We start from the raw sequence: 24,134 nt of genomic DNA, 5'->3' as shown, positions 1-24,134 counted from the left end.
CATGCAGCATCGAACCCCTCTGTGTCCCAGAAATTCAGGGACGAGTGGCCAGCACATCCTGAGACAGCAGAATTAACAGTGTCTGGCACTGGGGACCCTCAGGGAGGGTCCACCCCATGGGTACTGCCCCTGCAGGCCAGTCTCTGGGGTGACCTTTGAGGCGTTCCAGGACCCTGCCCACCCGAGGCTTGGGCAGTGCTTGCCATTGCATTGCCGGTCCTGGCGAGGCGCTGGGGGGCCGCCCCTGCTGGGGCCCGGCACCTCCGCTGTGCAGGCCCTTACTGAGGGGGGGCAGACAGGGCCCCTGCTCTCCTGCCCGGGTCTGGACATGGAAAAGAGGAGGCTTGCTTTAAAAGTATCTTCAATAACAAGATATCCTATGTTGGGGGGAGGTGGAATGGAGATAAATACGAAAACTTTTTTTCCTTATAAAATACAGCGAGGACACGTTTCCAGATTCAAAGTTAATGAACATAGAAGAGAGAAACTGGGTCCTGCCACCTGGAGCCTAATGCGGAGGCTCCGGGTCTGAGTCCGGGGAGCAGACCGCTCCAGCGGGAAGGCCTGGCCAAGTCCCGCACCGGACAGTGCAGCGGCCTCTCCCATCACAGCCACTTCTCCAGGCCCCGGGCCTCTCGAGGCTGGTGGGTCCGAGATGCCTCCTGGAGGGTCCGCCCCTCACCAGGCAGGAGCCCCTGGCCGGCCAGCACCCCTGCCGTTAGCAGGACCTCAGGGCACTAGCCCCTTGGGTGGGGAGAGCGCCTGGCCTGCCCTCAGGGTGCTGGGCCCGGTGTGCCGACACCGGCTGCCACGTGGGGAAGGCGACCTGAGTCTCTGCCCACGGGGGGCGGCCTAGGCCTCATGAGAGGACTGGGGGTCCCCCTGGAGCAGCAGGGCACGGTAGGCGGGGGAGCTGAGGAAGCGGGGGTAGGAGTCCCGGTGCATGAGCGTGTAAATCTGCAGCTGTGCGTCGTCGAACGTGTGTGCGGACGGCTCCTGCATCTTCTTGTTGATGCCTTCCCGGACGCGGGAGTCCAGGCTCACCTCCTTGGGGGACAGGATGGACACGTAATCCTCATAGATGAGCCGCGCCTTCTCGTCCACCACATGCTGGTTGGCCTCGGCCTTGAGCTCCTCGCAGGCCAGCCAGAAGAGCATGTTCTCCTCGCTGTACTCCGTGCGCAGGAACGCCCGGAACGCGCTGCGGCCCGCGGGGCTGTGCATCAGCTTGTCGAAGGACTGTGCCCAGCTCTGCGCCTCCTCAGGGCTCGGCGTGCTGCTGGGGCACCCGCCGCCACGTCAAGGTCGTGCCGCCCCCCCAGACTCCCCCGCCCACAGGTGCTCACGGCCCCAGACTCACCAGGCTTCGCAGCTGGGGAGGGGCTGCAGCTTGCTCTCCCCGGAAGCCCGCCACGCTGGCCGCCGCCCTTCACTCCTGATGGCAGACACGCGGGCCCATGCGTGAACACGGACACGCGGCACGTGTGGACATGAGGCCTGGGGCTCTCAGCACCCGTGAGCCCACCGCAGGTGGCAGCCCCAGGGTCTGCTCCTTCGCCCCCGCCCCGGGCCATGGCCGCTCCAGCTCCGTTTGACCCAGGACCTCCGCTGTCTTCTTGCTTTTGGGCCTTCACGGGCTCCTGGTACCCCCCCGCCTGACCTCACCCACTTTCTTCCCAAGGCCCCACTGATGGAGTGGGGGTGACTCCTGATTCTCCCGAGGAGCCTGTCTTTCCCCTCTGGCTCCCAAACCCATGCCTGGCTATGGACACCTCACACCAAAGTGTCCACACGGAACTCCGCACCCGTGGTGCCCGCCTGACCCCAAACCCGCCCTTGGCCTCCAAAGCCAAACTCGCAGTGAGTCCTAACTCTTCAGATTCTCCCACCCCAGCCCACCTCAGCCACCCTGGGTCTGGGCTCCAGCCTCGCTTGCTCACAGGTCAGCCGCCCCCTCTGGTTCCCCGCAGTGCTGTCCACTCAACAATTTAGGGCTGGAGGCCTGAGGGGGGGCAGGCTCTGAAAGGCACACAAACTCAAACAGCTTCCCCAGATGCCGACCAAGCCCCGGGGACGACCCGGAGGCCCAGGCCCGCTCCAGCAGCTGCTCTGGAGGTTTGTCCCCATCGTCTCCAGGCCAGGTCTCTGCTCAGCCCCCTCCACCTGACAGCCTGTGGGTCGGCAGGCCAGGCTGTGAGTGGCGTCAGTAAGCGTGTGCTGAGTAAAAGACAGGGGCGCACGGGGCACTGGCTACCAGCCACCAGGACCCAACAGCCCCGGGTCCGTGCTGTGGGTGGCAGAGGTGTCCCGCCTGCGGGTGACGCCTCAGAAGCCACATGAGGGTTAGGGAGTGGGGTCTCGGGCCCAGGTCTGCTCAGCCCACCCCTCCCCACCCCCACCCCCACGTACCAGGAGCAGCTGCAACAGCAACACCAGCACAAGCAGCAGGGGTTGCGGCTGGGGGGAGCCGGGGCCCCCGCATGACTGGACATGGAGGGAGGCTGGTCTGCCTCCTCTGGCCCTGTGTGCTGGGGGAGACGGGCTGCCTCAGTCACAGGTGGCCAGCCTCCCTGGTGCTGGAGGGTCCCTCAATTCCTTGTTGCCCCCCAGTCCCTGAGCGGGCGAGGCGGGGAGGAGGTGCACCTGCTTCCCGGCCTCATGCGCGGTGGGCATGGGTGGGTGGAGGTCGTCGCTCGGGCTCCGTGGTGCCGGCTCGGGACCCTGAGCACAACCTGGGGTCTGAGGAGAGGCCGAGGTTCTCAGAGAACCCGAGACCCCAGTCCTGAGGTTCCCGGGAGGGGTCTCGGGAGTTGCCTCCCTCCTTCCTGGAGCCCCGCAGGGCCTGCTCCCCTGCCTGCAGCCTCGCCCCAGCCTACACGAGGGCTGGAAGGGCTCCGTGGGAGGCTCGGGGCCCCCATCTGCTCGGTCCCCGGGAAGCCGGAAGCCGGGGTTCCTCTTTCTTGGTTTCCGGCTCCTGGCCCCTCCCGAGGGGACGGGCCCCAGAGTCTGGGGCTGGCAGGTCGGTGCACAGGGATGGCGGTTAGGCAGGCGGAACCCTATCCCAGCTCCCTGCGTCCTGGGTTTTCTGTGGAGGTTGTGTATGGGGGGGGGGGGGGGGGGAGTAGGGTTGCTTCCCACCAGGAATCCAGATCTGCCCGGGGGCCCCACAGCAATGCCCTGTTCACTGGGACTCAGCAAGGGGCGCCGACCATGCCTGCAGCATGAGGGGTCTGAGTGGGAAAGGGCACGGGAGTGGGGCTCATGGTGAGGACAGCCTCGAGCTTTCTGCCGTGGGCCCCCCGCTCCTCTGTCCTCAACGACGTGGCCCCTGGTAGCCCCGAACCCCAGCTGGCCACTTACTGCCCAGGTCTCCCGGCCTCCCTTGCCACAGAGCGGGCACGTGTGGGGGGAGGGGTGTCCTGCTCCCTAGCTGAACTGCAGGGTAGGGGGGGGGGGGAGGCAAGGGGTGTGTCTCAGTGTCCGCAGCACTTTCTATGCAGGGAGTGCGGGGGTGGGGTGGGGCGAGCTGAAGGCTCGAGCCAGGCAGCCCTCATGTGTCTCCAGGGGGGCGACTGTGGATCCCCAAGTACTGCACCTCGAGAGCGACAGCGCAGGGCAGCCAATCAGCACCCGGGAGGCAGTTTTGAACGTCTCCCCACCACGGGCCCTGCCTGCGCTCACCTTGGCCAGGCGAGGGCCCACAGGCCTGGGGAGCCCCTGCTCATCTGCCTCGCAAACCTTCCTGCACCCCCGCCCCCACCTGTCTCAGCCGCAGGAGGCGCAAAACTTGGCTTCATTTGATTTTCTCATCACTCAGCTGAGAATCTTTAATCCTTTGTGGTCCGTGTTGGCCAGGAGGGAGGTGGATGCTCTAGGACAGGCCCTGCGGTCCCCAAGCCAGCAGCTCTGGAGCAGGCTCCCTCCGGGCCTGGCCCCTGGGTGAGGTGCAGGTGACAGCACGCGCACATGCTCAGGGCACCCGTCTCCAGGGCCTGGCACAGGGTCCCCTGGGGCCTCAGCCCCTTACAGCCCTGAGGTCAGGGCAGGGTAGAGGGTAGGGTTCAAACTTGGTCCTAGGGGCTCCCAGCAGGCAGATGGGCAAGCAGCAGCCACAGCCTTCCCCTCGGGGCCAGGTTTCCAGGGAAAGGAAGGGTGTGGCGACCTCCGAGGCCCGGCTGTACCCCAGGCTGCTGTGACTTCCCCAGGCTGAGCTGCTCTTCCTCCTCGGCACCCCCGCCCGCTAGTGGGGGCAGGGCCTCGTCCTGTCCCCCCCCAGTACCTGTGCTCAGCATTGGAGAGGCCCTTCGGAGGGGCAGGGCCAGGGGCCGAAGGGGGACACGTTCCCGCGGTCCAGGCGGGAGGCCCTGGGCCTCCTCTCTCCCGGCTGGGGTTCCGCCCCTCACCCTGGCCTTTGGAGGAGGCTCCTTCCCCTTCCCGAACCCCTTGAAGGCCCCCCCCCCCCCAATTCTGGGATGAAAGAGGCTGGACAGGCAGCCAGTGTACCCTCTAGGTAGACTTGCCATCACCTTCGAGCTCCATTCCCTCCGGATCCGCTCAGTACCTTTCCTATCTGCTGCCCCCCCCCCCCCCCCCCAACACATTAGGCTGGTGGGGGAGCCCCGGACTGGCTCCTCCAAGGCCAATTAACCCGGAGACCCTCGCCCCAGCCCCCTTCCCCGTGGGGCGGGGACTCACTTCGCGGGAGGGTCTGGCCTGGGAAACCTGTCGCCTTTGGCAGGGACCTGAGCCCCCACCCTACCTCCAGGAAGTCGCCAGGGCGCCCCACTCACCAGCGACCCAAAGGCGGCGGGAGCGGGAGGGCCAGGCTCGGTCTGGGCCTCCCCGGCTGCCGAAGGGGGTGCGCCGCCGCGGCGGAGGGGGTTCCCGCGGTCCGGAGCGCGGCCGGCCCGGCCTTTCGGTTCGGGGGCAGCGCCTCCTCTGCGCCTCGCGGGTCTGAGGAGCTGCCGTCCGACAGAGCGGGGCCCACGGGGTGCCCCGCCTCCGCCCTCCCCGCCGGCCGAGGGGGGCGGGAGGCACGGAAACCTGGGTTCTTCCGGCCCCCCTTTGCGCAATCGCTTCCCCAGGCTCTGAGCTGCAGAAAAGGGGAACCCGGTGGTAGCACCCCCTCCCCCCGCGCGTGGGGGTGGACTCCGGTCCCTCCGCGGCCCAGGGTCCACGTGGACCCCGCCGCGGGAGTCCTGGGGTGCAGCCCCGGAGCCTGCTCCCGCCCGCACACCCCGGCCGCAGGGCAGGGCCAGGGTCCCGGCGCCACCGGCGCGCACTCACCGGCCGGCTCCGAGGTCCGCGGTCCCGCCGATCGCCGCGGCCGGGCGCGGGGTGCTGTGCGCAGGCGCCTGCCGCACTTCCCCAAAGCGCGGGGCCGGCACTTCCTCGCTCGGTCGGCGCCCGGGGCCCCGCCCCTCCCTCCTCCCAGCCCCCGCCCGGCGGCCCGGCCCGCGGTCCCCACGCCCGTCGCCAGGGCAGCGGCTGAAGGTGCGGTGCCGCCGTGGGCCTGTGGCCCCTGAGCGGCCTGGGCTGGCTCTGCAGCGGCCGGGGGTGTGGTCGTGCCTGGCTCTGCTCAGCGGCCACCTGGCTCTGCCTGCCCTGGCGCCCCGAGGCGCGGGCCCGAAGCGGAGCCAGAGAGCTGGGCTACCGCGCCAGGACCCCGCGTTACTCTGCCCGCCTCTCCCAGGCGGCCCCCAGTAACAGGAGGGTAGGAGCCCCTATCTCCGTGATGTAGGGGGTTACCAGGAAGGGGCAGGGGCCCTGGGTCGCGGTGCCGGGGAGGGATATGGGTTCTTGCATCTGGAGTCATCAAATGTCCCTACGCGTGGGGCCTTGGGCTGAGTGCCTTCTAACCCCTCATGTTGCCCCAAGGTGTCCTACAGTTTAAAGCCACGCCCGCCCGCCGGGCAGCTGGTATTCTGAGCTGGTACAGCTGGTAGTTCAGTTCCTATCCCAGCCAGGTTTTGGAGCGTGGCGGTGGGCCTGCGCGGTGTGACCCGGGTCTCAGCGGGTCCCCTGCAGGCGGCGGCCTGCTCAGCTCCTGATGCTGGGCTCTGCTCACACGACGACTTCCGGTTGCACAGGTCCTCCTGTGACAGGCGCCCAGACCTCCGAGGTGTGAAGGGAAGTGGAGACTTCACACCACTCTTCCCTGGGCCTCGCAGGGTGTGACCCACCGGCCCTGGAGCAGACTGCCTGTCCTGGGTGAGAGATGAAGAGGCAGGGGAGGGGGCAGAGGGCGACAGGGCCCTAGAGCCTGGGGTGCCTCGTGATGCCGTGGGCCCAGGGAGCTTGGCTGCCATGTTGACAGGCTGGCTAGGACAGGGGCAGAGGCCGAGGGCCTGTCAGACCGGAGGTCCCACAAAGACAGGCCAGTACTGGCCAAGGCCACTCCGCCAGGCTGATCCCTTGGTGCAGCAGCTCCGCCCTCCTGAGAAATGTGTGGCAGCTGGCTGCGGGTGTGCAAACCTCTTTGCCCTTTGAGCCACTCCCCGTGTCCTCTGGCCCTTGGGCCTGCTCTCCATCCCCTTGCCTCGGTCTTTCTGGGTGTCCTGTGCCTCCTCTGGGGAGTCTGTCTCTGTAGAGGGTCCCCATGTTCCACGGAGGCATGGGCAGAAACTCACTCAGTGGATAGAGTGTCTGCCAGCGGGTTCAGTTCTGGCCAAGGGCACATGCACGGGTTGTGGCTCCATCCCCAGTGTGGGCCTGCAGGAGGCCGCCCATCAATGGTTCTCTCTCATCATTGATGTTTCTCTCTCTCTCTCCCTCTCCCTTCCTCTCTGAAATCAATAAAAATATATTTAAAAAAAAGTTAATGGTGGAGGTGGAATTCGAACCCAGGACCCGCTGTCCAGAGCATAAGTTTGCTGCCCTGGGAACCGCCTGGTCCCTCACAGCCCCCCGACATTGAGTCTTAGTCCACATGCTTGCGCATAGCAGCCGCCGCCTCCAGGCCCAGGCACCTTTCTGGGCCGCTTTCCTTGGCCTCCTCTGCAGACCTGGGGTCCCCTCCTTGGCATGGAGGTCAAAGGGGGCCTGTGTGCCAGCTTGACACGTGGTGTACAGCCGTCTGTGCGGCGACTCTGTTGCTGGCCTTCTTGGGGCTTGGCATGTCTGTGTTGTCCTTCTGCCCTTGGTGCCTGCCTAGGGCAGTGCCCTCCCTGGTGGAGTAACGCTGTGTGGAGGGCATGGCGCCCAGCGGAGCTCCTGAGGCCTCCTTTTTAGAGATGAAGAAATGGAGGCCCAGAGAAGTGATGAAATGAGATGTGCTTTTACAAACACACGCACTCATCTTAGGCCCTCAGCACGTCCTCAGGAGACAGAACGCTGGGGTCCCGATGACAGGGGGCTGGGCCAGCGGAGCCAGGCTGGCTGCCGTCCAGTGCATGTCAGGGTGTGAGTGGCCACCACTCCTCGACAGAATGCCTCCCTGTCCGTCCCTCCTTCCTCCTTCCCTCTTCCTTCCTGAACACCTCCCTCCCACCAGCACTGACGGAACTCTCCACCCTCCCAGAGCTTCCAGACTCCAGCTCCACACACAGTCCTGGGTGTGATCCAGGCCAAAGGCAGCAAGAGCTCAGAGAGGGCAAAGGGTCATTGCGGGGGAAGGGCTTGCTGAGGGCACAGAGGGCCCGGGTCACCTGCAGCGGTCCCCATCCTGAGCTGGGCTAGGGAGGGATAGTGACCACTGAGCAAGCTTCCTTGCCAGACCCCAGCTCTGACCTAGGGGGAGTAAAGAATGCACCCCTCCAGGATCTTTGCGCTGCAGCCTATTGGAGGTGGGGAGGGCCCCTAGGGGTGGAGCTTGTGGGTCTCTGAAGCCCCCACTGCAGTCTGGGAGTAGCGAGGGGGGTGGAGGGTGGCCGAGGGAAGTCCTGGGCTCTGCAAACAGCAAGAGTATTCTCCAAGGTCTGTCCAGAAACTTGGAGGCTCTCAGAATCTAGAAGATTTGCAGGACGTGGGTTTATCCAAATGGGACAGGGGCAGTGTGCGTGCTTGTGTGCGCGCGCGTGCACGTGCGTGCGTGTGTGTGTGTGTGTGTGTGTGTGTGTGTGTGGTGCGCTGGTCAGGGAGATGGACAGGGCAGAGGTGGCCATTCAGGATGGAAAGGAAAGCCAGAGGGCGCGGGGGCTGGTCCCCCTCCCTCCCCACCTCTGGTTCTCCCAGGGACCGCCCAGCCCGCTGCGCTCCGAAGGCGGCCCTGGGTGTGCAGTCACTTGCTCTCTGAACCCGTGGGGTGACCTGCAGCCTGGGGTGCGTCGGGCTGCCCTCTCTCTCCCGTGTAGCCGTGCCTGTTGCGAGCCAGGCTCTTGTCCCCTCTGCTGCCGGGGGACAGCCTGGTCTGTCAGGTTAGGGTGTCCCTGTCCCTGTCGACCTGATACCCACTCTGTGACCCCCTCCACACCCCCCCCCCCCCCGGGGCCTGCAGGGGGAGCACAGAGACCAGCAGGCCTTGGAGAACGAGAACTTTATGCGGGAGGCGGGGTGGGAGCGCTGCGCCAGGCCAGTCAGCGCAGGAAGTTCCTGCTGTCCACCTTCTCCTCCAGGATGGCCTCCACGCGCCTCCGCTGCGGGAGAGGGGCTGGCGCCAGGTGTGCCGGGCGGTGGGCGGCCCCCCTCCGCCCCTTCCCGGGCCGGCAGGCACCTCCTGGCGGTCCAGCGGGTCCGGGATCCGCGTGGGCTTCAGCTGCGGCGGCAGGAACAGCTCCAGCCGGATGGCGGCGCGCGCGGACTTCTGCCGCTGGATGAGCAGCGAGATCTCCTCCGCCTGCGGGTCGGGGCGCCGCGTGGGGGTTTCTGAGCCCCAGAGTCTGCCCTGCCGACTCCCCCCGCAGGGCCCCGCCGCCACCCCCTCCGTCTGAGCCGTCTCCACCCCTCCCCGCCCCGCCCCGCCCCGCCCCGGCCCGCCCCGGCCCGGGCCCCTGACCCGCATGTAGGTGTAGCGCAGCCGCAGGGCGCGGACCCGGCCGCGGGCCTCCGCCGCCTTGAGGACGCCGAGCAGCCGGTCCTGGCGCGCCGGCGGCGGCTCCTGTGACTGCGTCCACGCCCGCGGGTCGGGCATCCGGTACCCCAACTCCGCTGATTCGCGCGGGAAGATGGAGGCGGCCGCACCCACGTCTTCAAGCAAGTCCCCGAAGAGCAGGTGGCGGTGGCACTGCTGGGGGCTCATGGCCTCCAGCCCCTCCAGGGACAGAGCCCAGCCGGGCTTGGGGGGCTCTCTTGCGGGGGCCCCCTTGGCGCGCTTCTCACGGGACTCTGCGCTCTGCGCACCCTTCCCGGCCTTCTCCCGCGGGTCCCTGCTCCCGGCCTCCTTTGCGGCCGGGGGTGGCATCCTAGGTGTCGCTAAGGGAGAAAGACCGGGCATCGGTGCCGGCACGTAGTCCGTAGGGCATCGGCCACCCGCCTCTAGACCCCGGAGCCCGCCTTACGTCCCGCGCCTCCAGCCTCCGCCCCGGTCCAGCCTAGCAGCACCCCCTCAGCCTCTCCATCAGTCCTGCTAGAACTTTCTGTTCCTCTGGGGGTTTCAGGAAATGGCACTCCTGCCCACGGGCCGTTTCTCTGTCCGCTGAGACAACGCTGAGACCCAAGGCTGGAGACCAGGTGCGACCCTCTCGGAGGCCTGGCAGACCCTCCCTGCGACGCTGGGGCCCTCGCTGGGCTCCAGTCACCGAGGGCTGGAACCCCAGGGGAGGCTCAGAGCCAAATGGACACTGGCTTGCTTCTGGGAGACCCATCTTCCTGGTCTGTCCCCCGCTGGTCTAGACGGAGGAGGGGATAGAGGGGGAGGGCTCACCAGGGTCGATCGGTCTCCCCTCCAGGGCTCCTCCCTTCCCGGGGTCCAGCCCATCGCGCCCCAGGCCCCAGACCCCGGGCAGGTCCTGCCCCGCTCCCCTTTCGGACACCCCGTACATTTTGGCTTCTGGAGTCTGAGCCTCCGACAAAGCCGGTACTCACTGGGGCCTGTGACGCGCGGTTGCCTGGCAACGGGGAGCCCCGCCCCTCCCCAAGCCCGGCCGCCGCCAGTGGCCCCTAGCACGGGGGGCGGGGCGGGGGGGGCCGGGGGCAAAACCCTGGGCCCGGTGAGCGGACCAGTCGCACCTGATCCCCGCAGCCGCCCCGCCTGTCCAAGTGGTGACGGCAACTTTTCTGGTCCCCGGAGCCGTCTTTCCTTCGGGGGCCCCAAGTACACGGAGGGGGCCGGCTGGGCGGTGTTTGGCGGCCAGTTTTGAGGGCAAGTTGGCAGCTACAGACCTTGGCCCTGAGCCCTTTCCCTCCACATGGCCCGCCCCCCACGACCGCAGGAGTTCCCAGACTGGACATGGGGCAGCACCAACGACCATTCACTCCTCCCAGGGCAAGGTTGGGGTCCCAGGGGTCCCACAAGATCAGACCTGGGTTTTGCTGAACCCTAAACCTCTGGCTCCTGGGTTTCTGTAATCTATTTGTGTTGGTTAATTTCATACTCTTCTATAACCAATTCACGTCTCAGTTGATTCTGTAGTTCGTTCATGCACCCATCAGTTTACTCTGGAATTCATTAATTCATACGCTCACCCCACAGTTTATGTTGGGCCCAAATTAGTGCTTTCAGTCATAATTTGTTCAAGTGTCGGTGGCTGCCACAGTGCCTGTGCCGCTCTCGCCTCCACTCGTGGATGTGTCCTGAGGGCTGTGGGCGCTGGGCCCAGGATGGTGCCTTCTTGGGAGCTGAGGGCCTGAGCCGCGGGAGCAGGGGACCGCCCTGGCTGTGGAGCGGGGTCTCGGCTGAAGTACGGCCTCTGCAGGAGGCGGCCGACTGGCCCCCATTGTTGCCCGCTTGCTCTGGCCTCCTGGGTGAGGGTGAACTAGGAGTCTCTGCCCCTAGATTCCGAGCGTGCACCCCACCCCCAGGCTCCACTAAAGGACTGTCCACCCCGCCCCCTGTCTTCCCATAGAGGTTCCCTGGATGCAGGAGGGACTAGGGTTGGCTGCTGAGACCGTGGTGAGCCTAGCCAGGGGCAGCTGTAGGAGGTGAGCCTCTTGGGTTCTGAGGTCAGCAGGACCAAGCTTCCCCTGGAGAGGATGGTGCCCATGTGTGTAGCCCAGGTGTCTAAGGTCCTTACCTTCTGTCTGCCTGTTCTCTCATGTCTAACCATGTGCCTCACATGCACATGGGTATGGGTTTGCATGTGTGTGGCCCAGGTGTTTGTGCATCCCTGCGAGTGTCTGTGCCCATGTCTGTGTGTTTCCCATGTGCCTGTTTGCAGACGTGTGAGCCTGTATGTTGTGCCCAAGTCCACACATGTCCCGGAGTCGGTTGCTGCAAAGATGCAGACAGGTCCTGGGGGACAGCTTGGGATGCTGAGTCCTGAGGCATCTGCTCACTCTGTCCGCTCCTGATCCCCCAGGTATCCTAGCGACGCTGCACCAGTCACCTAGCAACCACGTCCCCACCTTGGAGACGGAGGCTCAGACAGGGTCTGGGATGTGTGGGCAGAGCCTGTGCAGGAAGACTGACCCCATGACTGGGTGGGGCTGACGACTCAGCTGAGGGGTTCCCGACATGGCATGAGACCCCAGTGTTAGGAGGAACCCCCCCGGGGGGGGGGCTGTCAGCTGTTGGTTGCTGAGGCCAGGCCATGAGAGAATGAGACTCAGATGCTCTCTGGGGCCCAGCTGTGGCGCAGACCTCCTTAGTGTGTCTCAGAGTGACAGACGGCCTGGGTTCGAACCCTGTCTCTGCCGCTTTGACAGGCGGCCTCCCACCTCCGAGTCCTAACGCTCTCGCTGCACAAGGTGATGCTGAGAGCTATGGCCAGGTGCGGTGCGGGTGGGTGAGCTCATGTGTGTGCTGGCTTGGAGCCCGGAGGCATGTGGGCACACAGTAGGTACACACAGGAGAGTCCAGGTATCCTGCTTGTTGACGACAAGACTGATCCACTCGTGGCTGGCCAAGTAGGGGCCCCCGGCCCCCTGCTGGCCCGCTGTGGCTCAGGTCCCTGGGGAGCCTCAAACAGGCAGTCTGAGCCCATCCCAGCCACATCTGCATGTGAGACACGGCCCCATAGCTATGTCCCAGTCGTGTGTTTCATGTGCACTTCCTCGTGTCTCTGTCCCATGCCGTGTGTCTCTGTGTCCTTGTGGTGTGCGTGTCTGTCCCTATGTGCCTGTTCTGAGTCCCCATGTGTCCTCGTGTTTGTCCTTTTGTCTACCTTCCTGTCTGCATCTGTGTCCCTGGGTCTGTGCCTGAGCCTGGCTCTGTCATTCATCTCTAAATGTGTGCCCTGGTCCTTGTATCTGTCCCACCCAGTGAGGAGCCTGGTGACCCCTTTTCTGCAGCCTCTCCTCCAGCCTGCGCAGCCCCGCCCCCTCAGCGGCAGCCTCTCCCGCCCGCTCCTGCGGCTGTGGCTGCTCTGGCGTCTGCTGAGGAGGAGCCGCTGCCTCTGCTGCAGCCCCGGCCAGACCCCGGCTGCTCAGGCAGGAGCCGCGGCTGCTCGTAGGCCAGGGCCAGGTCTTCGCGGCCCCAGCTCCCCGGGGGTGCCGAGGTAAGCCTGCCCACTGGCTGTGGCTGTGGCTGTGGCTGTGGCTGTGGGTGTGGGGTGACCTGCCACCAGCCGGCTGCGCTCAGGGTGGGGCGGGTGGAAGCTGTGCTCGTGCCCCCTGTGTCCTTGTCTCAGGTATTCCTGGGCATGTCTGGTCCCTTTTGTGCCTGTGTGCGCAGGAAGGCAGGCTTGGGCATCTGTGTGTGTGTGTGCGTGTGCGTGCGCGCCCATGTGTCCCTGTGCCTGTGAGCACACGGGGCAGCTACATGTGCAGGAGTTCCTGTGGGGGAATCATGTCCTGGTGTGTACCTATACCCACACGTCCCATGTGGGGGTCTGCAGACCACATGAAACTGTGCCTGTGTGTGCACACATGTTCTCTGTGTGTCCCTGTCTGTGCTTCATGTCTGCATATGTGCCTGTGCCCCTGTGTATGCACATTTGTGTGCTTGTGTGTCCCTGTGTTGGCAGGCATGGCTCTGTGCTTTGTGTGTCCCTGTGTGTGCACATGTGTGGGCCTGTGTCCCTGTGGGCAAGCATGCACCTCTGGGACTGTGGCTGCCCACGGGGGACTCACGTGCCTGCTGGGCCAGCACATGGTGCTGGAGGCCTCAGCTGGGTGGGCGTCAGGCGCTGTGGTCACGTGTCCCCGTGCCTCCCAGGTTCCGAGTGGCTGTGCAGCAGACAGCAGCATGGAGTGCCTGTTCCCCACCCCGCCCGGGGAGCTCTACAGCAGCGACCTGCAGGACGGCTTCGTGAGCCCCAACCACAGCCTGCTGCCCCCTGACCTGCTCCTCAATGTCAGCCACGGGGCCTTCCTGCCCCTCGGGCTCAAGGTCACCATCGTGGGGCTCTACTTGGCTGTGTGTGTCGGGGGGCTGCTGGGGAACTGCCTCGTCATGTATGTCATCCTCAGGTAAGCGGGGCCCCGCCGAAGTCCCGCCTGGCGAGCCCCAGGCAGCTGCCGGGAGAGGAGGCGGGCTGTGCTGGGTGGCCTGGCTGGTGGCTGGCTGTCCTGCCGTGGAGTGCGGCTGGTCCCGACCTGACGCACAGCTCCTCAGGGGAGGGGCCCTGGGCTGGGGAGGGAGGGAGGCGAGGGACCAGCCTTGGTGTGCCCCAGACAGTGTCCCCCTGACTCCTGACAGGCGGTGCTCCCAGCCGTGAGGGCTCAGGGGCCCTGCAGTGGCCCGAGAGGAGCGCGGGCTAGTCCCTCCCGGGCTCCTGTGCGTGCCTGGCGCTGGGCGGCTCCGCATCTGTGCGCGCAGAATGAGAAAGCTGTGGGGCCCAGAGGGGTGGCCAGGCTATGAGGTCCCTACACATCACAGGGACAGTGCCGGGGAGGGTGTGGGGACCGTGGAGGTACAGCATGGGAGAGTATGGGGACGTGGGGGGATAGCATGCGAGGACAGGATGGGGACCATATGGGGACAGCATGGGAGGACAGATGTGTGTACACATGTGTGAGCATATGCATACACACGTGAGTGTGCATGTATCAGAGTGTGTGCCATACAGTGTAACTGTATGTGCACACATAACAGGTTGACATGTACACATGTGCACAAATGTGACTATGTAAATGAATGTACCACTGTGTACATGCATGCCCAATGATGTAGGTGTACACACGTGTGTGCACTTATATGTGCAAGTGGACACACATATGTGCTAGTATATAGAAACGTGTGCAAGTGCTCACATGTATGTCCAAGTGTGCACACATGTACATGTAACTGAGTGTGCAATGCACATGCTCTTATGCTGGTGTGTGTGGTGTGCAGGCTCAGACAAGGGAATGGGAGGAAGTTCCCAGGACTGACCACTGTTCCAAGTCTGTCTCTTTAAAAGACGACTTTTTAAGAGCAGTTTTAGGTTCACAGCAAAATCGAGAGGAAGGTACAGAGATTTCTCGCATACTCCCCACTCTACACATGTACAGTCTTCTCCATGGCCAAAGTTCCCACCAGAATAGTACAGTTTTTACAATTAATGGACACATTTTGACACATCATCATCACCCAGAGCCCACGGTGTGCACTGGGGTCGCCCTCAGGGTTGTACGTTCTGTGGGGCTGAACAATGTGTAATGGCATGTGCCCACCATCATAGTACCACACAGAGTAGTTTCACGGCCCTAAAATCCTCTGCCCCCCTTCCCGTCCCTCCCCCCAGCCCCTGGCCACCATGGTCTTCACTGTCCCCACAGCGCTGCCTTTTCCAGATGTCGCCCAGCCTTTCAGATTGGCTTCTTCCACTCAATCATGCATTTCAGTTCCTCCCTGTCTCTTCATGGCCTGACAGCTCATTTGTTTATTTTTTATTTATTAATGTGTGTGTGTGTGAGAGAGAGAGAGAGAGAGAGAGAGAGAGAGAGAGAGAGAGAGAGGAGAGACATGGACTTGTTGCTCCACCTATTGCTGCACTCATTGGTTGGTTCCTGTATGTGCCCTGAGTGGGGATGGAGCCTGCAGCCTTGGCATATTGGGCTGATGTCTAACCAGCTGAGCTACCGGCCAGGGCAGCTGTTCCTTTTTAGTGAATAACATTCCACTGTCTGTGAACCACAGTTTATTTACCCATCCACTCACTGAAGTGCTTCTTAGTTGCTTCCAAGTTTTGGCAATTCTGAATAAAACGATAATAAACACTCATGTGCAGGTTTTGTGTGGACATCAGCTTTCAGCTCCTTTGGGTAAACACCAGGAGCGTGACTGCTGGGTCCCACGAGTCTGTTCAGTTTGTCAGAGACCACCACGCTGTCTTCCCAAGTGGCTGCACCAGCTGCGTTCCCACCAGCAGTGCAGGAGAGTTCGCGCCGCTCCGCGTCCTCGCCGGCACTTGGTGTTGTCGGTGCTCTGGATTTTGGCCGCTCTGATAGGTGTGCAGTGGAATCTCATTGTTCAATTTCCATTTCCCTGATGACTAGGACGCGGAGCATCTTTCCATTTGCTTTTTCACTGTGTATGTCATCTTTGGTGAGGTTCTAGCAAGGTGTCTGGCCCATCCCTTACCCAGTTGTCCATCCTTATGGCTGAGTATTGGTTCTTTGTGTTCTGGGTCACAGCCCTGTAACTCGTGTGTCTTTGGCACATTTTCTCTCCTGTCCGTGGCTGCTCTTCTCAACCCCTTGGCCCTCTCTGCTGCTTACTGGCTCTGTGGTCTTCAGAAGGCCACTTAAATCCTGTGAACCTGCGTGTCCTCCTGCATAGAGGGGGCAACAAAAATAGCACTTCTGGAAACTTAAATATGATAAAATCAATGTGAAGAGCTTGGCACAGGACTTTGCCTTCATCATTGTTATGCTGTTGCTATTTGGTCATGAAGGCTTCAGTGCTTATTCTCAATCCCTCTTTAAGAGACAAGAGTAAACCTCGTATTCCCTTGTGGCAGTGGAATTGACATGGAACACTCTCACCTCAACACCATCACTACCTCCACCTCCATCAACACTTTCATCACCACCTCCACCTCCACATCCACCTCCATCACCACCTCCACCTCCACCTCCACCTCCATCACCACCTCCACCTCCACCTCCACCTCCATCACCACCTCCACCTCCACCTCCACCTCCATCACCACCTCCACCTCCACCTCCACCTCCATCACCACCTCCACCTCCACCTCCACCTCCATCACCACCTCCACCTCCACCTCCACCTCCATCAACACCTCCACCTCCATCACCGCCTCCACCTCCACCTCCATCACCGCCTCCACCTCCATCACCACCTCCACCTCCATCACCGCCTCCACCTCCACCTCCATCACCACCTCCACCTCCACCTCCATCACCACCTCCACCTCCACCTCCACCTCCATCACCACCTCCACCTCCACCTCCACCTCCATCACCACCTCCACCTCCACCTCCACCTCCATCACCACCTCCACCTCCACCTCCACCTCCATCACCACCTCACCTCCACCTCCACCTCCATCACCACCTCCACCTCCACCTCCACCTCCATCACCACCTCCACCTCCATCACCGCCTCCACCTCCACCTCCACCTCCATCACCACCTCCACCTCCACCTCCATCACCACCTCCACATCCATCACCGCCTCCACCTCCACCTCCACCTCCATCACCGCCTCCACCTCCACCTCCATCACCACCTCCACCTCCACCTCCACCTCCACCTCCATCACCACCTCCACCTCCACCTCCACCTCCATCACCACCTCCACCTCCACCTCCACCTCCATCACCACCTCCACCTCCATCACCGCCTCCACCTCCACCTCCATCACCACCTCCACCTCCACCTCCACCTCCATCACCACCTCCACCTCCACCTCCACCTCCGCCTCCGCCTCCGCCTCCACCTCCATCACCAAATCCACCTCAATCACTGCCTCCACCTCCATCACCGCCTCCACCTCCACCTCCATCACCACCTCCACCTCCATCAACACTTCCATCACCACCTCCACCTCCACCTCCACCTCCATCACCACCTCCACCTCCATCACCACCTCCACCTCCATCACCACCTCCACCTCCACCTCCATCACCACCTCCACCTCCACCTCCATCACCACCTCCACCTCCATCACCACCTCCACCTTCATCACCACCTCCACCTCCATCACCACCTCCACCTCCACCTCCATCACCACCTCCACCTCCATCACCACCTCCACCTCCATCACCACCTCCACCTCCACCTCCACCTCCATCACCACCTCCACCTTCATCACCACCTCCACCTCCATCACCACCTCCACCTCCACCTCCACCTCCATCACCACCTCCACCTCCATCACCACCTCCACCTCCATCACCACCTCCACCTCCATCACCACCTCCACCTCCATCACAACCTCCACCTCCATCACCACCTCCACCTCCACCTCCACCTTCACCTCCATCACCACCTTCACCTCCATCAACACTTCCATCACCACCTCCACCTCCACCTCCATCACCACCTCCACCTCCATCACCACCTCCACCTCCATCACAACCTCCACCTCCATCACCACCTCCACCTCCACCTCCACCTTCACCTCCATCACCACCTCCACCTCCATCACCACCTCCACCTCACCTCCATCACCACCTCCACCTCCACCTCCATCACCACCTCCACCTCCACCTCCATCACCACCTCTACCTCCACCTCCACCTCCATCACCACCTCCACCTCCACCTCCATCACCACCTCCACCTCACCTCCATCACCACCTCCACCTCCACCTCCACCTCCACCTCCATCACCACCTCCACCTCCACCTCCACCTCCATCACCACCTCCACCTCCACCTCCACCTCCATCACCACCTCCACCTCCACCTCCACCTCCACCTCCATCACCACCTCCACCTCCATCACCGCCTCCACCTCCACCTCCATCACCACCTCCACCTCCACCTCCACCTCCACCTCCATCACCACCTCCACCTCCATCACCGCCTCCACCTCCACCTCCATCACCACCTCCACCTCCACCTCCATCACCACCTCCACCTCCACCTCCACCTCCACCTCCACCTCCACCTCCGCCTCCGCCTCCGCCTCCACCTCCATCACCAAATCCACCTCAATCACTGCCTCCACCTCCATCACCGCCTCCACCTCCACCTCCATCACCACCTCCACCTCCATCAACACTTCCATCACCACCTCCACCTCCATCACCACCTCCACCTCCACCTCCATCACCACCTCCACCTCCATCACCACCTCCACCTCCATCACCACCTCCACCTCCACCTCCACCTCCATCACCACCTCCACCTTCATCACCACCTCCACCTCCATCACCACCTCCACCTCCACCTCCATCACCACCTCCACCTCCATCACCACCTCCACCTCCACCTCCACCTCCATCACCACCTCCACCTTCATCACCACCTCCACCTCCATCACCACCTCCACCTCCACCTCCATCACCACCTCCACCTCCATCACCACCTCCACCTCCATCACCACCTCCACCTCCATCACAACCTCCACCTCCATCACCACCTCCACCTCCATCACCACCTTCACCTCCATCACCACCTTCACCTCCATCAACACTTCCATCACCACCTCCACCTCCACCTCCATCACCACCTCCACCTCCATCACCACCTCCACCTCCACCTCCATCACCACCTCCACCTCCATCACCACCTCCACCTCCATCACCACCTCCACCTCCACCTCCACCTCCATCACCACCTCCACCTCCATCACCACCTCCACCTCCATCACCACCTCCACCTCCATCACCACCTCCACCTCCATCACCACCTCCACCTCCATCACCACCTCCACCTCCATCACAACCTCCACCTCCATCACCACCTCCACCTCCATCACCACCTTCACCTCCATCACCACCTTCACCTCCATCAACACTTCCATCACCACCTCCACCTCCACCTCCATCACCACCTCCACCTCCACCTCCATCACCACCTCCACCTCCATCACCACCTTCACCTCCATTACCACCTCCACCTTCATCACCACCTACACCTCCATCACCTCCACCTCCATCACCACCTCCACCTCCATCACCACCTCCACCTCCATCACCACCTCCACCTCCATCACCACCTTCACCTCCATCACCACCTTCACCTCCATCAACACTTTCATCACCACCTCCACCTCCACCTCCATCACCACCTCCACCTCCATCACCACCTCCACCTCCACCTCCATCACCACCTCCACCTCACCTTCATCACCACCTCCACCTCCACCTCCATCACCACCTCCACCTCCACCTCCACCTCCATCACCACCTCCACCTCCACCTCCATCACCACCTCCACCTCACCTCCATCACCACCTCCACTTCCACCTCCACCTCCATCACCACCTCCACCTCCATCACCACCTCCACCTCCACCTCCATCACCACCTCCACCTCCACCTCCACCTCTATCACCAACTCCACCTCCATCACCGTCCCCACCTCCATCACCACCTTCACCTCCATCACCACCTTCACCTCCACCTCTGCCTCCACCTCCATCACCACCTTCACCTCCATCACCACTTCCACCTCCATCACCACCTTCACCTCCATCACCACCTCTGCCTCCCACCTCCACCACCACCTCCATCACCACCTCTTCCTCCATCACCACCTTCACCTCCACTTCCACTTCCACCTCCACCTCCATCACCACCTCCACTTCCACCTCCATCACCACCTCCACCTCCACCTCCCCCCTCCACCATCACCTCTTCTCCCACTGCCATTGCCGCCTCCATCTCCACTGCCACCTCCCCCTCCCCCTCTGCCTCCACCTCCACTGCTACTTCCATCACATGACCTCCACCACCACTGTCACAACTATTACTTCATTCAACAAATATTTCTGGAACACCCACAGTTTCCCCAGCCCTATTCCAGTAGCGTGGATACCATCAGGCCTCATTAGCACCCCTCCCGTCACAGTTGCCATTTCCTGTCTTGGTGGCTGGACAACAATGTGGTCTGGGAGGCTGGAGAACTCTGGCAGCTGCAGGGACGGGATTTCATCCACAAAGGGTCTTGGGGGAAACTCCAAGGGAGGAGCACGGCTCTTTTGCTCACAATCCTACCCCTTCACTCCATGCAATGTCAGGTGTGCTCTGCTACCCTCACACCCACTTTCCCCAGCAGACCTGTGCTAGGTGTGGAACCCTCTTGTGTGCCAGGAGGACTTGAAGCTTATTACTCTGTTGGCCCCAGGCTCAGTGCCCAGGAGCCTGCGTTTAACAAGGGCCTCAGAGTTGGGTGCCCACCTGGTGGCTGTGCTCCCAGGTCTAGCCAGTGGCCAAATGAAGCTGTCCTTTGCCCTCCCGGTGCCCCCTGCAGACACACCAAGATGAAGACAGCTACCAACATTTACATCTTCAACCTGGCCCTGGCAGACACCTTGGTGTTGCTGACACTGCCCTTCCAGGGCACAGACGTGCTCCTGGGTTTCTGGCCCTTCGGGAATGCCCTGTGCAAGATAGTCATTGCCATCGACTATTACAACATGTTCACCAGCACCTTCACGCTGACCGCCATGAGTGTGGATCGTTATGTAGCCATTTGCCACCCCATCCGCGCCCTCGATGTCCGGACGTCCAGCAAGGCCCAGGCTGTCAATGTGGCCATCTGGGCCCTGGCCTCTGTCGTCGGCATCCCGGTGGCCATCATGGGCTCGGCACAGGTTGAGGATGAAGGTCAGTCGGGTGGTCCCTCCTCCCCAGGGCCGTGTTCCCTGGCTCCACCTGACCCTGCTTCTCTCCCTGCAGAGATTGAGTGTCTGGTGGAGATCCCCGCCCCACAGGACCACTGGGGCCCCCTGTTTGCTGTCTGCATCTTCCTCTTCTCCTTCATCATCCCCGTGCTCATCATCTCCGTCTGCTACAGCCTCATGATCCGGCGGCTGCGGGGTGTCCGCCTGCTCTCGGGCTCCCGAGAGAAGGACCGGAACCTACGGCGCATCACGCGGCTGGTGCTGGTGGTGGTGGCGGTGTTCGTGGGCTGCTGGACGCCTGTCCAGGTGTTCGTGCTGGTCCAAGGCCTGGGCGTGCAGCCGGGCAGTGAGACGGCGGTGGCCGTCCTACGTTTCTGCACGGCCCTCGGCTACGTCAACAGCTGCCTCAACCCCGTCCTCTACGCCTTCCTCGATGAGAACTTCAAGGCCTGCTTCCGCAGGTTCTGCTGCGCGTCCGCACCGCGCCGGGAGGGGCCGGGGTCGGACCGCGTGCGCAGCGCGGCCAGGGGTGCGGCCCTCGCCCGCAAGACCTCAGAGACGGTGCCGAGGCCGGCATGACTAGGCGTGGACCTGCCCATGGTGCCCGTCAGCCCGCAGAGCCCGTCAACACCCAACACGGAGCTCACCCAGGTCACTGCTCTCTAGGCTGACGGACACCCTGACCCCTGAGCAGCACCAGACTCTGGGAGCTTCCCTGGGACCCGTTGCTCAGGGCTGCCCCGTGGCCCCAGTCACACTAACCCACTCCTCCGGGGTGGGGGAGCGTGTGAAAGAACTCACCAGTGAGTGAGCCTGGCCAGAGCTCACGGCCACACCCACGATCCATGGGACTCCATGCCTCCCCTCTGCTGCACCCGCGGGCCCTGGCGGGCACACCTGGAGGCGGAACAGCCGTGTGCAGCCTGAGGGCCCTGTGCTGTGTGTGGTCTGCGGGAGGGCAGTGGGACTGGCCCAGAGCTGGGAGCTGCTGACATGGACTTGCCCGAGAGTCACTGGTGCCGCCTCCAGGTCCCCCGTGTCCACGTCCCTCCAGCCCTCAAGGAGCCTTTCCCTCCAGACGCTCCGTGAACCGATGCGCTGCAGCCGCGGGGCCACGTGTGCAGAGCCGGCTGGGGCTGCGGGATGGGGCGGGGCCACGGCAGGCTGCTCTGTCAGTCATTCGGGAAGCGGCCCTGTGCGCCTGGTCTTGGCTGCTAGATGCTGAGGGCCCCGCCGGGGCTGTGTCCTGGGGCTCTCTCCCTCACAGTCTCTCCTTTGCTTGAAATCAGAGGCCCCAGCTGTGCTGCTGGCAGGACCCTGGGTTTTGCTCTGCACTGGCAGCGACTGGCCCATGGCGTCATCGCCAGGCCTCCAGGAGTCTGTGGGGAGGCCTGAACTTCTGGTGCCAAACCAGAGGGTAGTTTCACCTTTGGAACTGGTGAGAGGTGGGACTTGGCAGGGCCGGCTTGAGTGATGCTGTGAGAACCATCTGGGCTGTGGGCGCCGGTGGGGGTGGCTCCCTAGTGTGGTCACCAGAGAAGCCCCGCCCCCCCCTGCAGAGGGGAGCTGGAGCTCGGTGACTGCACACAGCCCCGCAGCGCTGGCCAGACGACTGCCTCCGCCTGGGAGTGAGCGGCAGCCCTGCGCCGGGTGACTTAGCACCTGGGAAGCCGGGACCTGCTGGCCGCAGGCGCCTGGCCCCGAGGGCTGAGCCCGGGCTCCGAGGCCGGCCTCACAGGGCGCCTTCCTGCTGAGACAGAGACTCGCGAACGCGTGCCTGTGCCCCCTGTGCCCTTGTACTTAGGCATGTGCCAAGCCAGCCCTGCCTGGACCCGCCTGAGCCTCCCTCCCCTCCCCCAGGCGCACTCCTCCTGCAGGGTGGGCTGTGGGGTAACCTCTCTGGGGTTAGCATGTGTGGTCCTCCCACCCGCTCTGAGTCCTCCCCCGCCTCCCCCACGCCCCTCCCGCCTGCCCCCCTGTCGGGAAGGGGTGCGACTAGTTCCTGTGTTGGGGCTGTAACCTTCTATTCAGCACAAACAGTTTCTCCATGAACAGCAGCCTGCCTCTCTTCTGCAGCGGGAGGTTCCCTGTGGATCCAGTGTGGGGGGGCTCTTCCCACACGGGTGTGGCTTCTCAGCACCCCAGCCCTGCTCTCCCTCCCGGAGCAGCTCTGAGGGATGTGAGGGGGACCATGAGCTGAAGTGCTTGGTCAAGGCCAACGGGCCAAGGTGCGGTTTTGTACAAGTTTCAGTGACCGGCACTTTGCTGTTAAAACAAAAATTTAGCATCAAGGGAAAGTGTGGGAGGAACGGCAGTTAGGCAAAGGCACCGCGTCCCGCGCAGGTGGCCTCCCCACACCGGCTGCGGCTGCGGCTGCGGCTGCGTGTCCCGGCGACTCCACAGAGACCGCACTGACGGGCAGGGAGCAGCGGGCCAGGCCGGCGTGAGGGGTGGGCAGTGCCAGGGGACCTCCAAAGTGGGCCATCTCCCCCAGCTCTCCAGGGCTGAGCCCCGTCTGCACTCCTGGCCCCACCTCCATCCCTGATCCCCCAGGCCCCACCCACCCCTACCTCCTCCCACATCCAACCCCGACTGCGCCCCCACCTTCAATCCTTGTCCCACCCCCTTCCCCATTATAGTTCTGATTTCCCCACATTCACCTCCATCTCAGGCCCCACCCCCTAGCCCCCCAACCCCCTGTCCCCAGGCTGCAGCCCCAGCCCCTGGTCTGGTTTCTGGGCTCCTCTAAGCTCCCCTTCCTCACCGGAGCCCAAAGGCTGCACCTCCCCCGCGGGGCTCCGGGGCGGCCCAGCTCTGGGAAGGTGTCACTTGGGTTGGGCCTCAGGGAGCTGTGGACGCCCCCCCCCCCCCGAGTGCTGCCCCTCAGGGCTGCAGTGGCCCTAGGACGCCTTGTCAGGGGTGAGCCGGGTGCTGCTGGCTGCCCGGGATCTGGGCAATGGCTGTGGTATTTGGGGACCAGGAGCCCAGAGCATGGGAACCCTCCCTGTCCGTGCCTATGCCCATCTCAGGGGGTCACCATGGAGGTGGGAGATCAGCATCCGTCGGGGGACGGCATTCTCCTCCCGGGCCCGCAGTGCCCTGGGGTAGGGTTCTGGAGAGGGTTTACCTGCCCCTGCACCTTGGCTGGCCCGTGGCTCCCAGGTCCTGAGGTCTCCCTGCTGTTGGGTGTGGGGTGTGGGGGGGCTGTGTGCCTTGGCTGTGACGGACCACCTGGCCCCTGTCCTGGGGGACGTGCTCTCCTGTGGAGCTGGGGCAGGTCCGGAGCCACCGAGGGAGAGGCTGGCGGGCACCGCTCTGCCTGCTGGGGCGGAGGGCAGCTGGGGCGGAGGGCAGCTGGGGCGGAGGGCAGCTGAGGCGGAGGGCAGCTGGGGCGGAGGGCAGCTGGGGCGGAGGGCAGCTG

The 24,134-nt window shown here is 63.6% G+C and overlaps 3 protein-coding genes across 11 annotated transcripts; 1 reads left to right on the top strand and 2 right to left on the bottom strand.

Moving 5' to 3' along the window:
- Nucleotides 1-398: 398 nt before the first annotated feature.
- RGS19 (regulator of G protein signaling 19) lies at nucleotides 399-5,359 on the bottom strand. Of its 9 annotated transcripts, XM_079783718.1 has the most exons (6): nucleotides 5,287-5,355; nucleotides 4,791-5,092; nucleotides 2,644-2,739; nucleotides 2,410-2,528; nucleotides 1,361-1,435; nucleotides 399-1,279 (listed from the first exon to the last, which is right to left on the bottom strand). In XM_079783718.1, exons 3-6 carry the CDS (start codon nucleotides 2,671-2,673, stop codon nucleotides 853-855), a joined length of 651 nt encoding a protein of 216 aa, XP_079639844.1. In that variant the 5' UTR covers nucleotides 2,674-2,739; nucleotides 4,791-5,092; nucleotides 5,287-5,355; the 3' UTR covers nucleotides 399-852. The 9 variants fall into 9 exon arrangements, with proteins under 9 accessions (XP_079639844.1, XP_079639841.1, XP_079639847.1 ...); XM_079783715.1 differs by lacking the exon at nucleotides 4,791-5,092 and having other exon boundaries at nucleotides 5,287-5,359; XM_079783721.1 differs by lacking the exons at nucleotides 2,410-2,528; nucleotides 2,644-2,739.
- Nucleotides 5,360-8,513: 3,154 nt separating this feature from the next.
- Nucleotides 8,514-9,370, bottom strand: LKAAEAR1 (LKAAEAR motif containing 1; the record flags this gene model as incomplete). Its single annotated transcript, XM_079784685.1, has 3 exons — nucleotides 8,514-8,573; nucleotides 8,651-8,773; nucleotides 8,933-9,370. The coding sequence occupies 3 exons, from the start codon at nucleotides 9,368-9,370 to the stop codon at nucleotides 8,514-8,516; spliced, it is 621 nt and encodes a 206-aa protein (XP_079640811.1).
- A 3,849-nt stretch (nucleotides 9,371-13,219) lies between these two features.
- On the top strand, nucleotides 13,220-21,292 carry OPRL1 (opioid related nociceptin receptor 1; the record flags this gene model as incomplete). The annotated part of the gene is made up of 3 exons (XM_079784683.1): nucleotides 13,220-13,443; nucleotides 20,341-20,696; nucleotides 20,769-21,292. 3 exons carry the CDS (start codon nucleotides 13,220-13,222, stop codon nucleotides 21,290-21,292), a joined length of 1,104 nt encoding a protein of 367 aa, XP_079640809.1.
- Between the last annotated feature and the right edge of the window lie 2,842 nt (nucleotides 21,293-24,134).

This window comes from Cnephaeus nilssonii (assembly GCF_951640355.1).
Source record: "Cnephaeus nilssonii genome assembly, chromosome: 11".
Taxonomy (NCBI): domain Eukaryota; kingdom Metazoa; phylum Chordata; class Mammalia; order Chiroptera; family Vespertilionidae; genus Cnephaeus; species Cnephaeus nilssonii.
This window is presented reverse-complemented; position numbering and strand designations above follow the sequence as displayed.